Below are 25,464 nucleotides of genomic sequence, written 5' to 3' on the forward strand. Positions count from 1 at the left end.
ATGATCATGGCTGAAAATCTACACAGGCTAGAAGATAGAACAATGCTCTGTAAAGCCTGACTTCAAACTCCTGAAATCAATAAAACGTATACTTAGATAAATAAAAGCCTTTTGTCTTGCATGAGTCCGTATTTTGTAGGAAACGTAAATCACACTTGAAAGAATCAAAAGTGCAAAATGTTTGTCGCTCTGGGTTTTCAAAAACTATCCGTTAAGTTAACCATGCCAATTTGCTCAAATTATAGATAGACAAGGAAATCTACCAATCACTAACCACGAGGCAATTGCAGTCTACCAACCAACACACACCAACCAATCAAATAACTGATTTTTTAAACAATTATAACAAAATAAAATATTTTAAATTTGTTGGTCTTTATCCCCCCATTTGCTCACTGTCCCTTATCCCTTTAGTCAGGCCTTTATGAGGCCCTTGCCTCAGCTCATCTGCTGCTGAAACCCTCATCCATGCCTTTGTTACCTCTAGACTTGACTATTCCAACACATTCCTGGCTGGCCTCCCACGTTCTACCCTTCATAAACTTGAGGTCATCCAAAACTCGGTTGCCCATGTCCTAACTCGCACCAAGTCCCATTCACCCATCACCCCTGTGCTCGCTGACCTACATTGGCTCCTGGTCAAGCAACGCCTCGATTTCAAAATTCTCATCCTTATTTTCAAATCCCTCCATGGCCTCGCCCCTCCCTATCTCTGTAATCTCCTTCAGCCCCACAATCCCCCGAAATGTCCGCGTTCCTCTAATTCTGGCCTCTTGAGCATCACTGATTATAATCGCTCAAGCATTGGTAGCCGTGCCTTCTGTTGCCTAGGCCCTGAGCTTAGGAATTCCCCGCGTAAACCTCTCTACCTCCCTTTCCTCCTTTAAGACGCTCCTTAAAACCTACTTCTTTGACCAAGCTTTTGGTCATCTGCCCAAACTTCTCCTCATGTGGCTTGGTGTTAAATTTCGTGTCTTACAATACTTCCGTGAAGCACCTTGGGACGTTTTGCTACACTAAAGGCACGCTACAAATACATGTTGTGTTGTATTCCCTTTCCTTTAACTGCCTATCTAATCTATATTTAAATGCTGACACGGGCCCTGATATTTACAGTAGATGGGGTTGGAATGGGGGAAGAGATGGGTCGGAATGGCCGAGAAACCCGGAAATGGGGTAATGTGAGGTCCTGCCAAATTTAACTGCAGGACTTCATTTAATTTTTAATTTGCCCATTTCCCAGCTGGCACCTGTCAGGCGGGAAGGCCTGCGCTGGTAGGCCGCAGCCAGGAAGTGGAGAGGAGGGAGGGGGAGATCATGGATGGAAGGTGAGGGGAGAAATTGTGGAGGTGGAGGAGAGATTGGATCGAGGGGGGAAGTGAGGCTGATCGAGGGGAGGGAAGCAGGCTTTCTTGAGGGGCCGGGGGAGCACTCCTGCTCTTCCTGGCTCACAAGCTGTGCTGGAAAGGCACTTAGCTGCTGGATCCGGCCCTTCTCGCCTCCCTTCAGCAGCCGGGTTTCCCGAGCCCCAGGAAACCTGTGCTGTAGACATTAAATTTAATGGCAAGTAAAATTCAATGCAGTAAGACCTCATCAATCTCTCATAAGGACGTTAATTGCTGTGATAACTACCTGCCCGCTTGCACTAACTAAGGTCTCGACTGGGGCGAGTAGGTTACTCGTAGGCATCCAAATGCGCCTTTGTTAAACCTAGAAGTAGACGCGTTGTAGCCAGGTTGCGATCACGATCTAAAAATTACTTATTTTAACTACCCATCCATCCCCAACCCACCCGTTCTTGGGGGTTAAAATTCCCCCCTTGGTCTCTGCTTCAATCACTAACTCTGGTGGTGCATTCTCCAGCCTCACAATCATCTGTAAAACATTTTTTACATGCTCTATGTCCTCTATCTCACATTTAATCGTATATTTAAGTCCCATTATTCTAGACCCCGAAACCACTGGAAATGATCTGTTTCTATCTTCTTTGCTCCATCCCTTCATAATTTCTAAACAACCATATCAAATCACCCAGTAATCTCTTCTCTTCTAACAGAAATAGCCCCAATTTTTCAAGTCCTTTTTCGTATTTGTATGTTCTCATAGAGAAACTTCCTATAATGTGGAGCCCAAAACTGCACACAGTATGGCCCTGCTAAGGTTTTATTTAGAAACACCATTACAGCGTGACTTTTATATTCTATGAGGGTGAAAGTCACCTTGGGCAGTTGTGTAAAACGGGTGATAGTGAATCGGCAGCCTGTTTTACACATCATCTGATTTTCTATTCCATGGAACTTTTAAGAACAATTTTTGACTTAGGACTTAACTTTTATAACGCTCCACTCTCCAATTAGTATGGAAATAATTGCTTGATTTCCATAATCTATTTTTTTGCTATTCTAATGTACGGATTATCAGTCTCTCAAAAAAACCAATAATACTCATGGGGAAGTTTTGCTCATGGGTCTACCTCCAAAACATTTTTACTTTTAGATGCTGCTTGGTATTTCCAGCAATTTTTTTTGTTTTTATTTCAGATTTCTTTTTGTCCCTTGTCAATATTCATGAGCAGTTGCTTCAGCTCTGATTTGTAGAGTGCCTGAGGAAAAGTTTGAAACTCCTTACTAATCTCATTTTAATGGAATGCCCAGGGTTCAGCTGAAAATGACGCTAATAACTTATTGGCATTTTGCACGTATTAATGAAATCTCGGAGGAATGTTGAACAGAATCAATTTAACTAGTGAGATGGTGTTTCACCTTTACTAATAATTGTTAGGGCCTGAGTGAACTCGTCGATGTATTGCCTTTTCCCATTAAACTTTCACCTGTAGGGTTAATAATATCCTCCCTTGTTTTTGGCTGAGGTATTACAAGTGATACACTATATCTCATACGGACATCTTTTCCTGAGAAAGTGTTCTAGTTCAGCTAGAACAGACAGAGATTGTGTGGCCATGATATGTCGTAAGGTTAAACTTACCAAGTGCCAACTAAATTCCAGAATCATCTCTTTCCTAATTCTTTCTGTGCATTCTGTGAAGAAATCTCCAAACTTAAGTTGGGTGGTTAGAAATTCTAAGGAATGATAGTTCCAAAAAGAAAGCTTAATTTATATTGAGGGCATAAACATTGGCAAGAATTGTCCTTCTCAGTACAGAGGGCTCTAATCGTGGTTTGTGCCCCAAATTTAGCTGGCAGCACAAGTGTAACGTGTGGAGCCAAAGCAAATGACCGGCTCGGACCCCTGCACCAACGTGAGGCCTGGGACATTTTACCTCCCCGGCCTCATTTATATTTTGGAAAGATTGACACACCTGCCTGAATCCAGTGATGCGGAGACTGGTGGTCAGGAGCGAGATTTTCAGGTAACTGAAGGGAATTATCCTTGATACAAAGGGGAGGGAAGAGGGGGGAAGTGGAGCGAGCATGGTTGGGAGGCGATCATGATCGGGGAAGAGGGTGCTGGAGCCCGGGCAGGGGAGGCCTAAGGACTCCTTGCGGGGCTTGGAGGAATAATCCTGCGTGCCCTGGCCGACAAGAAAACCAGTAAAAAAAAAAATGAAAATGAGTTTGCTGGGTCTCTTCTGGCTCTGGGTCCATGCACTGCCAACTTTCCCAATACGTTCGGCACTCAGTGAGAGTTGCGCAGCCAGGATTTAATTCACATCAGGATCTGAATGACGTAATGGGACCCCCAACATTTTAATATTTACGTGTCCCTCGTCTGCCTGAGGTGTGGGCCTCACACACCTCCCACAACCAATTTCGACCGGCGGGAGTGTCACGCGAACATGCAGGTATGTACTATGCCCTTATTTTAACCTCCCGGCCTGCCCCCACTCCCCCGCACGCCCCATTCATGTTAGGCACAGGGGGTTAAAATTGGGACTTTGTTCTTCTGGCTGCCATCCTAGCTTGAACAAGGATGAATTTGAGGCCTCCTTCCTTGGCTGAAATGAGGCAGTAACTATTTTTAAACTGAGTGTAAGAACTTACCACCCCATTGCTGCTGCCAGTTTTGGACTGAACTGGACCAAGCGAGTGCAGGCAGCTGGACTAAAGGGAAGCTGAAAGGTAAGTTCCTCTTTATTACTTTGGGGCTGAGGGGATCAAGAGCGCTCTACCAGTCTGCACAAAACCTGGGCTGCCACTGCTCCATTTCCTCAACATTCCCCCCTCCCCCTCCCCACACCAGAAATCGGGGCCCACCCTCCCTTATTTAGCGGAGGCCGCCCGACATTGCAGCAGCCCGCAGCCAGCGGGCTGTCCCAGAGCACTTGATCTCAGGCCGCAGCCTGCTGGCCCAATACAAGTAGGTCCAGCCTGCAAAATAGACCAGGTCTCAAACTGGGATTACTAGCTGTCTAAAGTCTGTTTGGAGTGAAAATCTATCCCGTTCTTCTGATAATTCTTGTTACCCATTGCTGCAGAGAATCAAAGAACGATAGTAAAACCTGTCTCCATGGGTCCCCCACCCCCTCCCCACCCATCAAGTTGTGCCCGCTTCAAAACAGCGGCGCTGAAATTAACCATCCCCGAAGGGACGGCTACCGCGGGGTTTGGACGGCCAATCGAAAAAAATCATTGGGCGCCGCAGTCGGCTGTTTTTCCCTCCGAGCCATATTCAACTCGGTTTCAGCTGATTTCAGCAGTGCACACTTCCGCTGGAAACAGCGGGTGAAGCCACAGTAAAGGAAGGTTTTTAGCGGTGAGCTCAGCAGTGTGCGGGCCACTGAAAAGCGGCCAGGCCAGCGAAATTCAGGCATAAAAAGGTAGGACCTTTCCCGGCAGTGCCCCCGCGAGGTTTTCTCGTCGGTGTATGAACGCAACACCTATGGAGTTTTATGATCGGGTCCGTTTGGTAGGGAAATAGTTTTATTAATTTTAGTGTTTTTATTTCAGATTCCATCATCCGCAGTATTTCACTTTTCATATAGTTTTGTTAATTGTTTTGGTTCCATTAAACCTGCTGAGTGCTGCTCAGAGATTTTCACATACTTTTGTACAACTTTCAGGTCTGACTCTTTAATGGAGACCTGTGGGCTGCAGAGACCTGCAGGCAGGGTTCACACTGAGAATGGGAGGATTGTTGGGAGGGCGACACCTGATCAGAAGCAGGGTGGCATGCAGGAGAAGGCATCGCTGTCAGCACCGTTCAGAGAGGCAATGGGCAAGAGAGGCAGCAGCCATGATTCATTCAGTCTGCGCCAGACCAGTGTGCCCGCCATCTTCACCGGATCAGGATTGCAGTTGGCTGCTTGTGGACAAGGGATATCCCCTGTCCACTTGGCTGCTTACTCCACTGCGGAACCCCAGGACAGCGCCAGAGCATGCATATAATGATGCTCATTGTGTCACCAGGTGCACCGCTCTGGTGGCACCTTGCAGTACTCTCTTCAATGGATCCATAGTCGTCATGGTCTGCTGCATGCTGCACAATCTGGCCATCATGAGGGGGCAGCCGCTGGAGGTCGAGCCAGCAGTACCACCTGAGGAGGAGGAGGCTCCCCGTCATCCCAGAGCTAGGAGGCGTCAACCCATCGCCACCCTGGAAGGGCCGGGTGCAGACTGGCCAGCATCCTCCTGGGTGCGTCCTCACATACATGAAGGTGCCTGACACCTCCCCCGCAGTCTTCCTCCATGCATTATGTACTGGCGGTCTCCCCACATCAGGAAACAGTATTCTTCTTCTGTCCTCCACACCGTCCATCAGAGTCTCCAGCTCCATATCAATGAACCTGTTGGCTCTCGTTAGAAACATAGAAAATAGGTGCAGGTGTAGGCCATTCGGCCCTTCGAGCCTGCACCACCATTCAATAAGATCATTGCTGATCACTCACCTCAGTACCCCTTTCCTGCTTTCTCTCCATACCCCTTGATCCCTTTAGCTGTAAGGGCCATATCCAACTCCCTCTTGAATATATCTAACGAACTAGCATCAACAACTCTCTGCGGAAGAGAATTCCACAGGTTAACAACTTTCTGAGTGAAGAAGTTTCTCCTCATCTCAGTCCTAAATGACTCACTCCTTATCCTTAGACTGTGACACCCTGGTTCTGGACTCCCCCAACATCGGGAACATTCTTCCTGCATCTAACCTGTCCAGTCCCGTCAGAATTTTATATGTTTCTATGAGATCCCCTCTCATCCTTCTAAACTCCAGTGAATACAGGCCCAGTCGATCCAGTCTCTCCTCATATGTCTGTCCTGCCATCCCGGGCATCAGTCTGGTGAACCTTTGCTGCACTCCCTCAATAGCACCTCTTACACCAGCCATCCTTCCAAACTCCAAACTCCTTCCCCCCTCAGGGTCTTGCTGCAAACCCTGGCCTTTAAAGAGCAGCTGGCTCATCAGAAACCCTTACCTGCATGCTGAATTTCTCAGTGGTCATAACGCTCAAATTAAGACAGCCACACCACTGAAAAGTCCACTTTGGAAGGGTTCGTTAGCGCTGGAACCCATTTTTCCACTTTTGGAGCTGAATATGGGGTGGCCCAGCCACAAAATCTTTTTGGCACTAATGGCCCCAAAAAGGTGGGGGGAGCACCAGCTTTCCAGCGGTACTGAATTTCGGGCCCAGTATCTCTTACTGTTTGGTTTCCATCAATACTGGACATTAGATGCCCTTTTTGATTCACAGTTTTAATTGCACATTAATAGCAACCATATACCTTTTGAAATAGTCTGGATATATTCACTAGTTTCCTTTAGGGTTGTATTGGATAATCAGGTCTGTTCCAGGACTCAGGAGTGATAAACTTAGGAGTGATAACCGTTAAATGCTGAGGATACTGAATGTCTGATATCCCAACCTTGCTTCAAAAATGATTAATTGCCCTGTTTCTTCATCTCTCACCTATTCATTGGTCTGGAGTTATGCATCTATCCAGCTCCCAGTCCATTACAAAGTTAAAGTATCCCTCTGCAGTACAATGTATTTAGGCAGTTGAGGGCTGTGTTGGGTCAGGAAAAGTGCACCACATCCATTAAAGATATGAACTAAAAATTCCTAGAAAATACCTGGTGGATGCAAAACAAAAGTCTCTACCATCAAAGGCATTTTGTGTGAGTCAAGAATTTGTGTCTGCGACAGTGCAGACATGACTTGGCTCACTAGTCATTTTGAAATTTCCATAATTCCATTTCCTCTTGATCAGTTTGAGACACAAAGCCCAATCTTATAGCATCTTTGATCTTTGATTGGGACTATGAATCCCCCTCCCCAATGCTTTGCAAAGGTACATGATGGTATGCACAAAGATTGCTTTTGCCTTACATCAGTTTGGTAGTTTTAGCACCCTATAAATCATTTCTCTACCTCCAAATTACAAACTGACATTTTTTTGCTAAATTGTTAGTGGTGTTTCTCATCTCATTCTTCCTCACATCTCCAATCCCCCAGACTTACATATTCTGTAAACATAGATTGTTTTTGATAATTGCTGACATCAAACCATGTTATCTTTCCTCTGATATTTACTCACTTGTAGGATTCCTTTTGGTCCAAATGTGCATTCCTTAATCAATATTATCTTCAGGTATATTTGAAAATCGGTGACCTATGAATCATCTGGTGGGATGAAGGTTATAATTCTTGTTCAGCTCATTCCTATTTGCTTTATGGCTATTAGCTGCTGAACACCAGTGACACACCAAATAACAAACTTCAATTATTTCTAAGCACCACAATAATCAATTTTATATGGTCTGTAGTTCGAAGTCTCCAGAGAGGCTCATCCTCTTGAAGCCCAGACCTGCCTGCTGCTAATGTTCAATCCTGAGTGGCAATCCTCTTCTTATTACTGTTAATATATTTCCAATTGTCTCTCCATACATTACAGCAGACTCTCGCCAGAACTTATCATTTTGATGGGGGTTCAAAACGGACAATATTGGATTATTCACCAGCCCGATTTTCCTTTACATTTTTAGCCCCCTCCCTCATTGAAGTTGTCAATTACCGCTGCCACCCCCCGCCCCTTTGATTGTGTTATTTCTTGCATCTGATATGCTATGCCCTTTCTACTGCAATTGGCATTCATTCCATTTTTGAAGTCAGTCTTTCTGAAGCGTAGATTCTGCTCGTTCCATTGAATTAGGGTAAAAACAAGTCTTGGTTGGGTGCAAAATGGATGCTAAGGACCGGTTGCCTGTTATACGCCCCGCACGATTTCTATTCAATTGAGAGTAATTTAAGCTTTAATCGCTGGGCAAAAGAAAGGCGATAAGGAATTAGGTGCCTGATTTTCTGAAATGGCCTATTTTTTGCCCGGCGATAGAAATTCCGCACCTCAGGAAAGATATAATGGCCTTGGATGGGGCACAGCACAGATCCAACAGAATGATACTGGGGTTTAAAGGGTTAAACTTGGTTTGTATTCCCTCAAGGTGTTTAAACTCATAAAAGGATTCAATAGGGTAGATACAGATAAATTATTTCCTCTGGCGTGGGAGCCCAGAACAAGGGGGCAGAACCTTAAAATTAGAGCCAGACCACTCTGGAATGAAATCAGAAAGCACCACTTCACACAACAGGTAGTAGAAATCTGGAACTCTCTCCCACAAAAGGCTGTGGATTCTAGGTCAGTTGAAACTTTCACGACTGAGATAGATATATTTTTGTTAGGTAAGGGTATGAAGGAACATGGAGCAAAGGCAGGTAAATGGAGTTGTGGCACAGATCAGTCATGAGCTAATTGAATGGTGGAACAGGCTCGAGGGCATGAATGGTCTACTCCTGTTCCCATGTACTCCCATTGAATTCAATCGGTAAACGTTCAACCTCAGCGGGGTCAATGGAACGGAAAATCAGGCAGGGTGTATATTGGTGACCGATCTACTAGCCCCCATTTTCCGCAACAACCAAAGTTAAATATCATCACTTTGAACTCCACTCATCTTCATAGGAGATTCCATATTGGACTTTTACACACATGCCATTAATATCTTTTGCCATTGTCCTAAAGAACGTTTTATCTGCTTTGCATATATATTTAGTATTGATTTCAACCACTCAGAGGATAATGATGCTGAAATTAAATCTGAGCAATTTAAAAATGAGTAACTCCCCATTTTTCGATTTAGAATCTATTGGTCTGTAAGTCCTCCCCATCTCAATATTTTCAGCAGGGTATGTTAACCCTACTAATGTAGATACACTATTGTCTATTGTAGATACTGTCTAATGTAGATGTTGTATCATGTTCCTCTTCTGTTCCTCAGACAGACTTCTGATGCAAAGATTATTTTTACAGGATTGATTTTCAAGATCCTCCTGTCTCAATGTCATCACCATAAGTTTCCTTTTTAGTTCGACATTTTCTTTAGTATTGCCACTCAATAAATTGTCTGTCTCCAGTTTCTCCAATTGTTTATTTCATCCTTAAGTCTATTTAGCGTGTTTGCCATTTCCAGTGCTATCTGTTTGATGTTTTTGCAAGTAGATGGCTCAGTTTGGCATGTCAACAAAATTATTTTTCCCCATCTTCTATTCAGGTTAATGTCTTTCCTTTTCTGTTAGTTCACCTTGTGTTTTCTTTTGATTTGCAACATTTGTTTTTTCATTGTTCTGTTTATTTGAAGCTTCTAAAAGGGTCAAACTTCAGGCTTGGTTTAGGGAGGTTTGCCAGCATGCCATTATTTCCCGTAGTGAACTCAAAAGCTGCCCAGGATCTTGATATCCTTCATGACCCGTTGCTAATTTCAGCACCAATATCTAGATGTGGTCATTTGTCCCTCAAATACCACCAGCTTGTCCTTCACTGTTTCAGTCTATTCATTGGTCACTTTATTAGTATGCTGCACGGAGCTTACTTGACTGGGTTCTGGGGGCCACCAAAGAGATTACTTTTCTGCTGGCAGCCTTCCTGTTTAAACAAGTTTTTACTTCCCTGGCGTTCTCGATGACTTAACCAATTTTCAGATTTGGGGATTTGGATTGGCTAAAAAATGGCCTTTGGGGTCAGTTCTCAACTAACCAAAGCTCATCTTTTGTTGGAACCTCCATCTCCAAACTGGATGAAAGGAACCACAAGAAGAAAACAAATAAAAAAATGTTTTAAAGCAGTTTATAAAAGCATAAAAAGATTTAGAATAGATAGATTAGATCATGTAGAAAACAAATAAAATTTAAGTTGATATAAAAATAACAATGAGAGTGAATAGTGAAATAGAGAAAAGGGAAAATAGGGAAAGCAGGCAAGACGTTTGTAGTTTAAAAGTGATTACTTTCGTAGCATTAAATTAATACCACAACAATAAAGCTATCTCCTGAGAGCTAAATAGCTTCACTACTGCAATATTATGCTGCAAACATGCTGACACTACCACTCACTGGGGTAGATCTTGACATCAATAGAAATAAAAATTGGGAGCGATGTAAACAAACTGACGATTCATGATCACCTGTTTTACACTATTGCACAAAGTCAAAATCGACCCCACTGTGAGTTGTGATACACAACCAACAGACCAGATTTATAGCACGTGCTGTGTATCTATCTGGGTCACAAGAAGATCAGCTACAAAGCAGTTCTGAATATGAGTGCTTGGACTATGTGCAGAGATCTGTTCCCCATGCTACTCATTTTCAATGTTTGGAGTGTGCAGGGTGGGAGCATCAGTTCTCTCATAACAGTAAAAATATTCCATACAAAGTTTTTTTTACTGCTGGTTACTCTTTGGTTACTGCAAATTAGTACACATTATAGTCATAGTATGCAGTGTCCTTGGCATAGTATAATGTAATAATGAATCAGCTTTACTGAGTGGCTGGGGTTATGAAGGACCATGGCGATAGAACCCAGGTTGTGACAGTGATGCTAGTGTGTACAACTGGTGCCTGTTCGGTTTTGGTTGTGTCTTTAGCAGTTACATCTTTTGGGCGGGGTGTGGCTTAACTACTGTTGCTGTCGAGTTGCTAACCTGGAATCTGACCGTAGAGTTTGAAAAGGGCAGATGTTGAAGAACTTCTCCTGGTTTAGCCTCAGGGTGTACACAATTTTCTTAGTTTGACCTATCTCGATAGAATTTTTTAAAAAGTGTCCAGCGAGTCCAGTGATCACATGGGCACTTTTCAAAAGCAGCTTTTGACATTGGGCTTGAGTGGTACTGCAGCTAATGCAAAGTTAGGCTGGTGTGAGGTGGCACTGGGTGGCTTTCGCATGGGGTTTTCTTCAGATCAGGACCTGACATCAAAGTTATGCAGTCACTTTCATGTTGATTTATGCACAAATTCACTTTGCATTAACCCAGACAATGGCAGTATATTGCAGCCTGTTTCAGCATCACAATGCATGAGGTGAAAGATCAGAAAAAATGCTCCAGGGAGACTAATTTTCCAAGACCTATTGGCAGTCCCAGGATTAATTTTCTCAATAATCCTGTTCACTAATTTAATCTATGCAGTTTTTATCAAATTAAAGTAAAATAGAATCATAGAATGGTTACAGCACGGAAGAAAGCCATTTGGCCCATCGAGTCCATGGTGACTCTCAGCTAGCTCCACTCCCCTGCCCTTTTCCTGTAGCCCTGCAATTTTTTTCCCCTTCAGATACTTATCCAACTTCCTTTTGAAAGATAAGATTGAGTCTGCCTCCACCATCCTTTCAGGCAGTGCATTCCAGATCCCAACCACTCACTGCGTAAAAAAGGTTTTTCATACATCGCCTTTGGTTCCTTTGCCAATCACCTTAAATCTGTGTCCTCTGGTTGTCAACCCTTCTGCCAATGGGAACAGTTTCTCTCTAATCTGTCCAGACCCTTCATGATTTTGAACACCTCTATCAAATCTCCTCTCAATCGTCTCCGCTCCAAGGAGAACAACTCCAGCTTCTTCAGTCTATCAACGTAACTGAAGTCCCTCATTCCTAGAATCATTCTCATAAATCTTTTCTGCACCTTCTCTAAGGCCTTCATGGCCTTCCTAAAGTGTGGTGCCTAGAATTGGACACAGTACTCCAGTTAGGGCCGAACCAGTGTTTTATACAGGTTCATCATAATTTCCACACTGTCATCTGTTTGTATGTATATTTAAGAACTCATAAAACTTACCTTGAATTCTTTTTCAATATTTGCCAACTTGGTTAGTTCATTACTAAGTTCCAGTGCTGTATGTACTGGATCCTCACTGGACAAAGACAAATAGGCAGGGCTTGCTAATCCTTTGTACGCATTGATCCTAGATCTGGAGTGACTAAAAGAATCGTGCTTTTGTTTCTCCGCACATTCATTGCATTTACAGAAATAGTCGTGAGGTTTCTCAATCCGTGCTCCTTTCATCAATAGCATGTGCACCACTTCATATTTCTGGCAGTGGGCCGCCAGAATGATTGGGGTGATGTCTGGAGAAAATCTGGTGCCATCTTCATCGTAGGCATAAAAATCATCATCCTGCATTTCTTGCTCACATGGGCTAAGTACCAGGCGTTTACTGGGCTCAAATCCAGAGTGATTCAAAATTGCTTCCACAATTCGTATATATCCCTTACTGATAGCAAGTAATAACGCATCTCCAATTCGAGCCAGGTTATCCCTCTTCAAAAGAAGCTCTGTTACTTCCAAATGTTCATTTCCAACTGCTAGCTGAAGGGCATTTTGGCCCATGTAATCAACGCAATTAACATTCAGTGACTTGCTCTCTTCCAGCATTCTCCGAATAACAGGAATGTTCCCATATTCGGCTGCATCCAAAAAACGTTCCTCTTCTGGAGTTAGGCTTGTGCCCCTGTCATTGAACATGAATGCTGGACCACGGATGGCCTGCCTCCTTCCCTTCTCCCGCAGCACTTTCCGCTGCATTGCTGATGGGTTACTTACACTTTGCCTAAGAGAGAGAGAGAGAGAAAACAGTAAACTGAGGTAATATGTGAAACATTTCTGCAGTATCGCTGTTTAATTCAGAGCTGCTGAATATTTGCCTTTTTATTACAAACAATTTACATTAGTTTTCAACTTTTCCCAAGAAGGCCAACTTAAGCCTACTTTTGCTGGTATGTTAGTGGTGTTTTCTTATGCTGTTAACTTTAATGAAATCAAAAAAAAACTAGAGTGGACAGGGAGAAGTTATTTCTACTGGCAGGAGGGTCGGTCGGTAACCAGAGGACCCAGATTTCGAACAAGTGACTTGTTACAATCGGAATGCATTGCCTGAAAGGTTTTTTAAAAATTTGTTCATGAGATGTGGGCATTGCTGGAAAGGCCGGCAACACCTGCTAATTACCCTTGCGAAGGTTGAACCTACAGGGGGCAATTATGAGTCATCCACATTGCTGTGGGTCTGGAGTCACATTTTAGCCAGGTAAGGGCAGCAGATTTCCTTCCCTAAAGGACATTAGAGAACCAGATGGATTTTTATGACAATCGGGTAGTTTCATGGTACTGGCTTTATTTAACTGAATTCCCCAGCTGCAGTGGTGGAATTTGAACTTACGTTCTTCAAATCATTAGTCCAGGCCCCTGGATTACTAGCCCAGTAACACAACTACGATACTATCACTTCCAGGTGGTCAAAGCAGATTCAATAGTAACTTTCAAAAGGAATTAGACGTATACTTGAAAAGGAAAAAAATTGCAAGACTATGGGGAAAGAGCGGGGGGCGGGGGGGTGGGACTAATATAAAGAGCCGGCACAGGCACGATGGGCCGCTTAGCCTCCTTCAGTGCTGTATGATTCTATGATTATAGAGTTAGGTGTTTTATTAGAGTGTACTAAAACCAACTTACACTTATATAGCGTAGCAAAACTTTTCAAGGTATTTCACTCGAGAGGGCAAGGGACTGCTATTGAGGAGAAGTGTGATATTCTGGATATGCCCCCCAAATGTTTGTCAACATCCTTCGTCTGCTTCACGATGACATGCAGGCCGTGATCCTTACCAACGGATCCATTACACACCCAATCCACATCCGGACCAGGGTCAAACAGGGCTGCGTTATCGCTCCAACCCTCTTCACAATCTTCCTCGCCGCCATGCTCCATCTCACAATCAACAAGCTCCCCGTTGGAGTGGAACTAAACTACAGAACCAGTGGGAAACTGCTTAACCTATGCCGCCTCCAGGCCAGGTCCAAGATCACCCCAACCTCTGTCATTGAGCTGCAGTATGCGGATGACGCCTGTGTCTGCGCACATTCAGAGGCTGAACTCCAGGATATAGTCAATGTATTCACTGAGGCATATGAAAGCATGGGCCTTACGTTTAACATCCGTAAGACAAAGGTCCTTCACCAGCCTTTCATCGCCGCACAGCACTGCCCTCCAATTATCAAGATCCACAGTGCGGCCCTGGACAACGTGGACCATTTCCCATATCTCGGGAGCCTCTTATCAACAAAGGCAGACATTGATGTGGAGATTCAACATCGCTTCCAGTGCACCAGTGCAGCCTTCAGCCGCCTGCGGAAAAGAGTGTTTGAAGACCAGGCCCTCAAATCTACCATCAAACTCATGGTCTACAGGGCTGTAGTAATACCCGCCCTCCTGTATGGGTCTGAGGCATGGGCGATGTACAGAAGGCACCTCAAGACACTGGAGATATATCACCAATGATGTCTCCGCAAGATCCTGCAAATCCCCTGGGAGGGCAGGCGCACCAACATCAGTGTCCTCGACCAGGCTAACATCTCCAGTATTGAAGCACTGACCACACTCAATCAGCTTCGCTGGGCAGGCCACATAGTACACATGCCAGATACGAGACTCCCTAAGCAAATGCTTTATGTGGAGCTCCTTTATGGTAAATGAGCCAAAGGAGGACAGCGGAAACGTTGTAAGTACACCCTCAAAGCCTCCCTGGTAAAGTGCGACATCACCAATGACACCTGGGAGACCCTGGCTGCAGACCACCCGAGGTGGAGAAAGTCCATCCGGGAGGGCGTTGAGATCTTTGAGTCTCAATGCAAGAAGAGGCCAGGCGCAGGCAGCGGAAGGAGCGCGCGGCAAACCAGCCACACCGACCCCTTCCCTCGACGAAAGTCTGTCCCACCTGTAACAGGGTCTGTGGTTCTCGTATCGGATTGTTCAGCCATCAAAGAACTCACTTTGGGAGTGGAAGCAAGTCCTCCTCGATTCCGAGGGACTGCCTATGATGATGATATTATGGATGAAATAAATATAGTGAGAGAGGAGGTATTAAGGGGTTTAGCAGCTTTGAAAGTAGGTATGTCCCCAGGCACAGATGAAATGCATCCCAGGCTGTTGAGCGAAGTAAAAGAGGAAATAGCAGAGGCCTTGACCATCATTTTCCAGTCCTCTTTGGATTTGGGCATGGTGCCGGAGGATTGGGGGACTGCTAATGTAGTACCCTTGTTTAAGAAGGGAAAAAGGAATAGGCTGAGTAATTACGGGCCTGTCAGTGGTGGAAAAATTATTGGAAAAAATCCTGAAAGACAGGATAAATCTACATTTGGAAAGGCAAGGATTAATTAGGGACAGTCAGCATAGATTTGTTAAGGGAAGATCGTGTTTGACTAACCTGATTGAATTTTTTGAGGAGGTAACCAAGAGGGTTGATGAGGATAGTGCATACGATGTAGTATATATGGACTTTAGCAAAGCTTTTGATAAGGTCCCACATGGTAGACTGGTCACAAAGGTTAAAGCCCATGGGATACAGGACAAAGTGTCAAGTTGGATCCAAAATTGGCTTCGAGGTAGGAAACAAAGGGTAATGGTTGATGGATGTTTTTGTGACTGGAAGGATGTTTCCAGTGGGGTTCTGCAGGGTTCAGCACTTAATCCCTTGCTTTTTGTGATATATATCAACGATTTAGATTTGAATATAGGGAGTATGATTAAGAAGTTTGCAGACAACTTGACACTTGGCTATGTGGTTGATAATGAAGAGGAAAGTCATGGGCTGCAGGAGGATATCAATCTACTGGTCAGGTGGGAAGAGCAGTGGCAAATGGAATTTAATTCAGAGAAGTGTGAGGTAATGCACTTTGGGAGGGCTAATAAGGGTATACACATTAAGTGGTAGGCCATTTAACAGTGTAGATGAACAAAGGGACCTTGGAGTGCTTGTTCACAGATCCCTGAAAGTAGCAGGCCAGGTGGATAAGATGGTTAGGAAGGTATACGGAATGCTTGCCTTTATTGGCCGAGGCACAGAATATAAGAGCAGGGAGATTATGCTTAAATTGTATAATACTTTGGTTAGGCCACAGCTGGAATACTGAGTGCAGTTCTGGTCGCCATATTATAGGAGGACGCGATTGTACTAGAGAGGGTGCAGAGGAGATTTACTAAGATGCTGCCTGGAATGGAGAATTTTAGTTATGAGGACAGATTGGATAGGCTAGGTTTGTTCTCATTAGAACAGAAGAGGTTGAGAAGAGATCTCATTGAGGTGTACAAAATATTGAGGGGCCTGGACATAGTGGATAGTAGGGGCCTATTTCCATTGGTGATGGGGTCTATTATGAGGGGGCATAGTTTTAAGGTGGTTGGTGGAAGGTTAAGAGGGGATTTGAGGGGGAGCTTCTATACGCAAAGAGTTGTGGGGATCTGGAACTCACTGCCTGGAAGATTGGTGGATGCAGAAACCCTCACCACTTTTAGAGATGATTGGATGGGCAAAGTGCCGTAACCTGCAGGGTTACGGACCTTGAGCTGCTAATTGGGATTGAACTGGATAACCTTTTGTTGACCGGCGCAGATATAATGGTAAGTACTGCAGGGAATCGAATACGGCCAGGATGATCTCCTGAACTAGTTTCAATCACCTGGATGGATCGCAGAGGAATTTTCCCAGATTTTATTTCTCCCTAAATTGGCCTGGGTTTTTATCTGGTTTTTTGCCTCTCCCAGGAGATCACATGCCTCCAGTTGGGGTGGAGTGTAGAAGGTTTCAGTATAAGGGATGTCACAATTGTGTGAGGCGGACTGGTTGGGCTGGGTGCTCTTTGCCTTTCTGCCATTGTTCATTGTTCGTCAGTTTATATGTAACCTTCAGGGCTGCTGACTGAGGGCCGTGCGGCTCTTTGTCGGCCGGCGTGGACACGATGGGGTGAACTGGCCTCCTTCTGCGCGGTAAATTTCTATGTTTCTATCCTCTGGAAATCTAATGCTCCAGATTCGGGAAATATATTTGAGCTCTTTAATTTACTAATTATGTAAAGCCTTTCATTTGACAATAATCGTAGGGTAACTAACTAATAGCCTAACCTTGGTGGTGGGAAAATTATTGGAAAAAATTCTGAGGGACAGTATTAATCGTCATTTAGAAAAGTATGGATTAATCAAAGACAGTCAGCATGGATTTGTTAAGGGAAGGTCATGCCTGACTAACTTGATTGAATTTTTTGAGGTGGTAATAAGGAGGGTCGATGAGGGTGGTGCATTTGAAAAAGTCTACATGGATTTTAGCAAGGCTTCTAACAAGGTCCCACAAGGCAGACTGGTCAGAAAAATAAAAGCCCATGGGATGCCAGGGAAAATGGCAAGTTGGACCCAAAATTGACTCAGTGGCAGGAAGCAAAGGGTAATGGTCATCAGATGTTTTTGTGACTGAAAAGCTGTTTCCAATGGTGTTCCACAGGGCTCAGTACTAGGTCCATTTTTGTGGTGTACATATCAATGATTTACATTTCGATGTAGTGGGCATGATGATACAAAAATTGGCCGTGTGGTTATAGTGAGGAAGAAAGCTGTAGACTGCAGGAAAATATCAATGGACTGGTCAGGTGGGCAGAAAAGTGGTGAATGGAATTCAATCCAGAGAAGTGTGAGGTAATGCACTTGGGGACGGCTAACAAGGCAAGGGAATACACAATAAATGGTAGGATACTGAGAAGCGTGAAGTGCATGTCCACAGATCCCTGAAGGTAGCAAGGACAGGTTTAAGATGGTTAAGAAGACATATGGGATACTTTCTTTTATTAGCCATGACATAGAATATAGGAATAGGGAGGGTATGCTTGAACTGTATAAAACAGAGAGGTCAATAACCAGGGGGCATAGATTTAAAGTATTTGTTAGAAGGATTAGAGGGGAGTTGAAGAGAACTTTTTTCACCCAGGGGGTGGTGGGTATCAGGACCTCACTACCTGAAAAGGTGGTAGAGGCAGAAACACCCATCACATTTAAAACGTACTTGGATATGCACTTGTGATGTCCTAGGGGGAGTGTTTGCGAGTGCTGTTGGGGAGGATTTAAACTAATATGGCAGGGGGATGGGAACCAATGCAGGGAGACAGAGGGAAACAAAAAGGAGGCAAAAGCAAAAGACAGAAAGGAGATGAGGAAAAGTGGAGGGCAGAGAAACCCAAGGCAAAGAACAAAAAGGGCCACTGTACAGCAAAATTCTAAAAGGACAAAGGGTGTTAAAAAAACAAGCCTGAAGGCTTTGTGTCTTAATGCAAGGAGTATCCGCAATAAGGTGGATGAATTAACTGTGCAAATAGATGTTAACAAATATGATGTGATTGGGATTACGGAGACGTGGCTCCAGGATGATCAGGGCTGGGAACTCAACATCCAGGGATATTCAACATTCAGGAAAGATAGAATAAAAGGAAAAGGAGGTGGGGTAGCATTGCTGGTTAAGGAGCAAATTAAGGCAATAGTTCGGAAGGACATTAGCTTGGATGATGTGGAATCTATATGGGTAGAGCTGCAGAATACCAAAGGGCAAAAAACGTTAGTGGGAGTTGTGTACAGACCTCCAAACAGTAGTAGTGATGTTGGAGAGGGCATCAAACATGAAATTAGGGGTGCGTGCAATAAAGGTGCAGCAGTTATAATGGGTGACTTTAATATGCACATAGATTGGGCTAACCAAACTGGAAGCAATACGGTGGAGGAGGATTTCCTGGAGTGCATAAGGGATGGTTTTTTAGACCAATATGTCGAGGAACCAACTAGGGGGGAGGCCATCTTAGACTGGGTGTTGTGTAATGAGAGAGGATTAATTAGCAATCTCGTTGTGCGAGACCCCTTGGGGAAGAGTGACCATAATATGGTGGAATTCTGCATTAGGATGGAGAATGAAACAGTTAATTCAGAGACCATGGTCCAGAACTTAAAGAAGGGTAACTTTGAAGGTATGAGGCGTGAATTGGCTAGGATAAATTGGCGAATGATACTGAAGGGGTTGACTGTGGATGGGCAATGGCAGACATTTAGAGACCGCATGGATGAACTACAACAATTGTACATTCCTGTCTGGCGTAAAAATAAAAAAGGGAAGGTGGCTCAACCGTGGCTATCAAGGGAAATCAGGGATAGCATTAAAGCCAAGGAAGTGGCATACAAATTGGCCAGAAATAGCAGCAAACCCGGGGACTGGGAGAAATTTAGAACTCAGCAGAGGAGGACAAAGGGTTTGATTAGGGCAGGGAAAATGGAGTACGAGAAGAAGCTTGCAGGGAACATTAAGACGGACTGCAAAAGTTTCTATAGATATGTAAAGAGAAAAAGGTTAGTAAAGACAAACATAGGTCCCCTGCAGTCAGAATCAGGGGAAGTCATAACGGGGAACAAAGAAATGGCGGACCAATTGAACAAGTACTTTGGTTCGGTATTCACTGAGGAGGACACAAACAACCTTCCGGATATAAAAGGGGTCGGAGGGTCGAGTAAGGAGGAGGAACTGAGGGAAATCCTTATTAGTCGGGAAATTGTGTTGGGGAAATTGATGGGATTGAAGGCCGATAAATCCCCAGGGCCTGATGGACTGCATCCCAGAGTACTTAAGGAGGTGGCCTTGGAAATAGTGGATGCATTGACAGTCATTTTCCAACATTCCATTGATTCTGGATCAGTTCCTATGGAGTGGAGGGTAGCCAATGTAACCCCACTTTTTAAAAAAGGAGGGAGAGAGAAAACAGGGAATTATAGACCGGTCAGCCTGACATCGGTAGTGGGTAAAATGATGGAATCAATTATTAAGGATGTCATAGCAGTGCTTTTGGAAAGAGGTAATATGATAGGTCCAAGTCAGCATGGATTTGTGAAAGGGAAATCATGCTTGACAAATCTTCTGGAATTTTTTGAGGATGTTTCCAGTAGAGTGGACAAGGGAGAACCAATTGATGTGGTATATTTGGACTTTCAGAAGGCTTTCGACAAGGTCCCACACAAGAGATTAATGTGCAAAGTTAAAGCACATGGGATTGGGGGTAGTGTGCTGACATGGATTGAGAACTGGTTGTCAGACAGGAAGCAAAGAGTAGGAGTAAATGGAGACTTTTCAGAATGGCAGGTAGTGACTAGTGGGGTACCGCAAGGTTCTGTGCTGGGGCCCCAGCTGTTTACACTGTACATTAATGATTTAGATGAGGGGATTAAATGTAGTATCTCCAAATTTGCGGATGACACTAAGTTGGGTGGCAGTGTGAGCTGCGAGGAGGATGCTATGAGGCTGCAGAGTGACTTGGATAGGTTAGGTGAGTGGGCAAATGCATGGCAGATGAAGTATAATGTGGATAAATGTGGTTATCCACTTTGGTGGTAAAAACAGAGAGACAGACTATTATCTGAATGGTGACAGATTAGGAAAAGGGGAGGTGCAAAGAGACCTGGGTGTCATGGTACATCAGTCATTGAAGGTTGGCATGCAGGTACAGCAGGCGGTTAAGAAAGCAAATGGCATGTTGGCCTTCATAGCAAGGGGATTTGAGTACAGGGGCAGGGAGGTGTTGCTACAACTGTACAGGGCCTTGGTGAGGCCACACCTGAAGTATTGTGTACAGTTTTGGTCTCCTAACCTGAGGAAGGACATTCTTGCTATTGAGGGAGTGCAGCGAAGGTTCACCAGACTGATTCCCGGGATGGCGGGACTGACCTATCAAGAAAGACTGGATCAACTGGGCTTGTATTCACTGGAGTTCAGAAGAATGAGAAGGGACCTCATAGAAACGTTTTCTGATGGGGTTAGACAGGTTAGATGCAGGAAGAATGTTCCCAATGTTGGGGAAGTCCAGAACCAGGGGACACAGTCTAAGGATAAGGGGGAAGCCATTTAGGACCGAGATGAGGAGGAATTTCTTCACCCAGAGAGTGGTGAACCTGTTGAATTCTCTACCACAGAAAGTTGTTGAGGCCAATTCACTAAATATATTCAAAAAGGAGTTAGATGAAGTCCTTACTACTAGGGGAATCAAGGGGTATGGTGAGAAAGCAGGAATGGGGTACTGAAGTTGCATGTTCAGCCATGAACTCATTGAATGGCGGTGCAGGCTAGAAGGGCCGAATGGCCTACTCCTGCACCTATTTTCTATGTTTCTATGTTTCTATGTAACCTACAAGTGGGATTAGGCTGGATAGCTCTTTTTAAGCCGGCACAGACACAATGGACCAAATCGCCTCCTTCTGTGCTGAAAATTTCTATGATTCTATGAAATAAAGTTAGCATGGGGCAGCTTCAATTATGATTAAATCAGACTGTGATTTTGTTCTAGAAGATAGATATGCTGCATTTAAATAAATAATGGCTGTGCTTTAGCAGCAATGTTGTTTGTGCTGAAATAACCTATTTCTTTTCATAATGTGACAATATGAAATACTGCTGCCTCTCAGAAAAAACTACTTATAATGGATTATGACTGAACAATGCTGCATTCACCAAAGGTATGCAAACCATCTCCAATTTTACAGTCAATCATTAAGACACAAGGGCCTAGAAATTCAAGCGCAGGGATCCTTCCCTGTGCGTGAATGATGAGGCCCGATTTACACCTGATATTGGAACTCGGGCCTTATTACCATCGGGCTGGCAAACTGCAGACATTAACAGGTGGCTGTCCTTGAAACGGAATGGAAGATCGGGCTACTCCAATGCCAGCAACGGCCCTCGGGCATGTGATTAAAGCGAACTGGGAAGGGTTGCAATCGGTAAGGGACTCGATTGGGTCAGGAGGTATCGATGGCCGATGGGGGAACAGAAGGGTCAATGTGGATAGCGATGGCCGGCAGCGGCCCACGCTCTTTTAATGCAGGATTGGGAAGAGCACTCCTGCTCCTGTTGGCTCCACATTCAGGTAAGTATATTTTAAAATCTCACCTTGTTGGTTGCGGCCTAACAGTTGGTCCCTTAAAGGACCACCTGTTATGCCGGATGTAGACTTGGTTTTCCAGAGTGCAGTGAACGCCAACTGCCTCAGGGTAATCCAATCTTGCAGAAGGGGCTGCAAACAGGTGTTGGGCCCCTTAAGTATATATGTAAAAGGCCTAAACCTTGTTTAAGGTATAGGCAATGCATGCCAATTATTTGGGCTTCATCAATATGATGGGCAGCACACTTCCAGCTCGTAATGAGTGTGCACTTCATGCCCATTATATTGGAGGCCTCGGAGGCCACTTAGTGCCTGAAAAATGGGTGCTGCACAGCTAAGTTTCTAGGCCAAGACCTTTACAGTATCTATTTTGCGAGCCCTTAATTTTTAAAACTATTCAGTGATATTTTTCACAATAGCACTATTCTTCTATAATATGTGGGGTGGGTAGGCATCTTGTTTTACCTTAAATAACTAAACATGTTCTGGTTCAGATAATGGTCTGGAATTCGCTGCAATAGCCATATTGGCACTGAATGGCTTCTTGATCCTGCAGTGGTGAATATAAGCCACAATTTGCTGGAAGAATAATTACAATATATCACAGCGAGCATAGCGGCAGATGGGGAGTGGTGTGGCCAGTGGATAGTTAAGAATTCATTTTGCTTGCTGATTTCTGCAGGAATATCAACCTCATTTATTTCTCCATTTATTTATATCCAGTAGCAGAATACTGATAAATATGAACATAACTAAATTTAGAATGATCTAAGCTGGAAAAACTATCACTGACAAAATATGAGCTGTATCTTTATAGTACAGATTTAAAGTGAAAGTATCATTTTATTTTGGTTTCATACATGTAATTGGCAACTGTATAAAAGGTTGAATCTTAGGCAGCAGAATTTGTTCTTTATTCGCTCTCTTTTTTTCCTCTCTCTTTACCTCTTTTTCTTTCTCTCTCTTGTGTTGTAATCGATCTGCTGCCACTTCGTCCTGGTTTGATGCTTTGGTTCATGTATTTTGTGAATCTTGGACAAGTAAAGTTGGCCCTGAATTTGCAGTCAGCAGCGTAGCTAAGGAGTACACCACCGACATCCAAACCAAATCCATGCTTACCATGAGCGAAGCCCCGTTCGAAAAAGTTGCTTTGAAACACTGCCAAGTTGTGCGCAGCGTAGTGGCCCATGGATCCCAGGGACACACCGTTTTGCGTATGTGAACCTGGGGCAGCGCTCCTTTCACTTCCTGACTCTTAGCCAATCAGAAAACATAGAAATCTCCGATGGGACAGCATTAAGCTTTGCAGAAAGTCCATCCAGCAGCTGACCGTGTTTTATTTTTACTATTCCCACTGCACTTTCCAAAAGATTGCTCAAGCATTTTTCATCAATTTTCAATCGTTTTGCTAAACAATTTGATGTCTGGTTTGTGCTTTTAAATTGCTGACGATTAAAAAAAATGAATTTTAAATAAAAAGGATTGGTAAGATGAACAAGTCATTTTTATGTAACACAGTAAATTTAAATTATTTTCACAGTTTAATCTAAATGCATAGATATTAAAGTAATTCTTAATACTTTACTGCACTTTAGCAGGTAGTTAATGTTTCTGGCCTCTGGAAAGGAACCATTAAATTCGATTAAGATGCTTTTTATGGGCTGTAGCATAAACCTAGCTCAAAATGAATAACATTTTCTCAAACCGTGCCCCCCACCACCTCCCCCGCCCCCGACTCCTGTGCCTGTTCGCACCAGCCTTAAAAAATTTCAGGGTAATTAGTGAGCAGTAGGTGAGCAATTAGCCCAATTTTCGCCAACATGTTGATTTAAATCGCGAACTTGCATGTCAATTTCAAAGGCGGTATGATGGCACACGCTCCGCTTCTATAGTGTGTAGTCCTATTGTAGAAATATCAGAGAATTAAAAAGGAAGATGAAATAACACTAGATATTTATATTAGTATTAGAGAGTCCCTTGTGTCGAGGATGACTTGCTTCCACACCAAAAAGGGATGAGTTCACAGGTGTTTCAATGAGGGACCTGATATTCCAGGTCCCGAACTACATCCTGAAGGGTGGAAGATGCCTGTGCCTGAATTCTTTTAACATGGAGTGGCCGTTGCACACCAGCCACCCACGGGCTTGATAGTGCAAGGTCTTGGTCCAGTGGCAAGGATTAATCAAGACGACTGAAGACCAGCTTTGCTGCATGGACCTAGTATGCACACATACTCCTATTTTTATTAAAGAAAGAAACACTTGCATTTACATAGCACCTTTCACAATCACCAGATGTCACAAAGAGCTTTACAGCCAATGAAGTATTTCTGGAGTGTAGTCACTGTTGCAATGAGGGAAATGTGGCAGCCAATTTGCACACAACAAGCTCCCACAAACAGCAATGTGATAATGACCAGATAATCTGTTTTGTTATGTTGATTGAGGGATAAATATTGGTTAGGACACCGGGGATAACTTCCCTGCCCTGTTTTAAATAGTGCCATGGGAACTTTTACGTCCACCTGAAAGAGCAGAGGGGGCCTCGATTTAACGTCCCATCCAAAAGACAGCACCTCTGACAGTGCAGCACTTCCTCAGCACTGCACTATTAGAAAGTCTTCCAGCGCCATTCATTAACAGTCTAGCTGGCAGCAAACTTGCGATCACCATTGATTTTAAAGGGGGCGGTGCTATAAAAATTAGCTGCTCAACGTTTTGGGTGAAAAAAATGGCAAAGTGGCGTGAAGCAAGTAACGGTGGGAGTCACTTACATCATAATCATAATTTCCTGGGACATTTGTGCCATACTACGACATAGATGCACCAATACAATGATGCAAGTCTCCAGTAAATTCTGGGCCAATATATGCTTTTGAACCATAACTGATTTAAGATTACTCAAGCTGAACCAAATAGCTCTTCCATGTTTATGAGGGCGATTCTTGCCACTAAAATTTTTGCAACATTAAATAAAGACAATCATTACCTTTAACATTGAAAAAATAATGATTTTTGATGTCATCAGGGCAATTGGTTTGGAGATGTTACTAAATCTCTGTGATACTGTGATGCAGCTGAATTAACGTGCCGATTGAACTAGATCATAAATTCCTTCAGTTGACAAATTTTAAAAAAGAGTCTATCATTATCAGGCTCAGTGACCTAATATTGCAATGTTCAAACAAAAGTATTTAAAATATAAACCAAGAAAAGTAAAGTTAATCAATTATTTTTACAGATCTATAATAGATTTTTAAGAGAGACTAATGATGAGACTTCTTTTCAGACTCAATTTTATCTTTCAAAAGGGAGTTGGTTAAGTATTTGAAGGAAAAAAATTGCAGGGCTACGGCGAAAGGACAGGGGGAGTGGGACTAGCTGAGAGTTGGCACGGGCTCGACGGGCCGAATGGCCTCCTTCCGTGCTGTAACCATTCTATGATTCTACGACTTAGAGAAGC

At 43.7% G+C, this 25,464-nt stretch overlaps 1 protein-coding gene across 1 annotated transcript in view; it reads right to left on the reverse strand.

Annotated features, from left to right (window-relative positions):
- The window catches only part of LOC139231135 (short transient receptor potential channel 3-like), a 178,991-nt gene that overhangs the window by 81,612 nt on the left and 71,915 nt on the right, over nucleotides 1-25,464 (reverse strand). The window contains exons 4-5 of the mRNA XM_070862492.1: nucleotides 23,248-23,447; nucleotides 12,058-12,829 (exon numbers count right to left, since the gene is read on the reverse strand). Of these exons, the coding sequence (XP_070718593.1) occupies nucleotides 12,058-12,829; nucleotides 23,248-23,447 (972 nt within the window). The remainder of the gene's footprint in view (nucleotides 1-12,057; nucleotides 12,830-23,247; nucleotides 23,448-25,464) is intronic.

Source organism: Pristiophorus japonicus, chromosome 2, assembly GCF_044704955.1.
Source record: "Pristiophorus japonicus isolate sPriJap1 chromosome 2, sPriJap1.hap1, whole genome shotgun sequence".
NCBI classification, from domain to species: Eukaryota; Metazoa; Chordata; class Chondrichthyes; family Pristiophoridae; genus Pristiophorus; species Pristiophorus japonicus.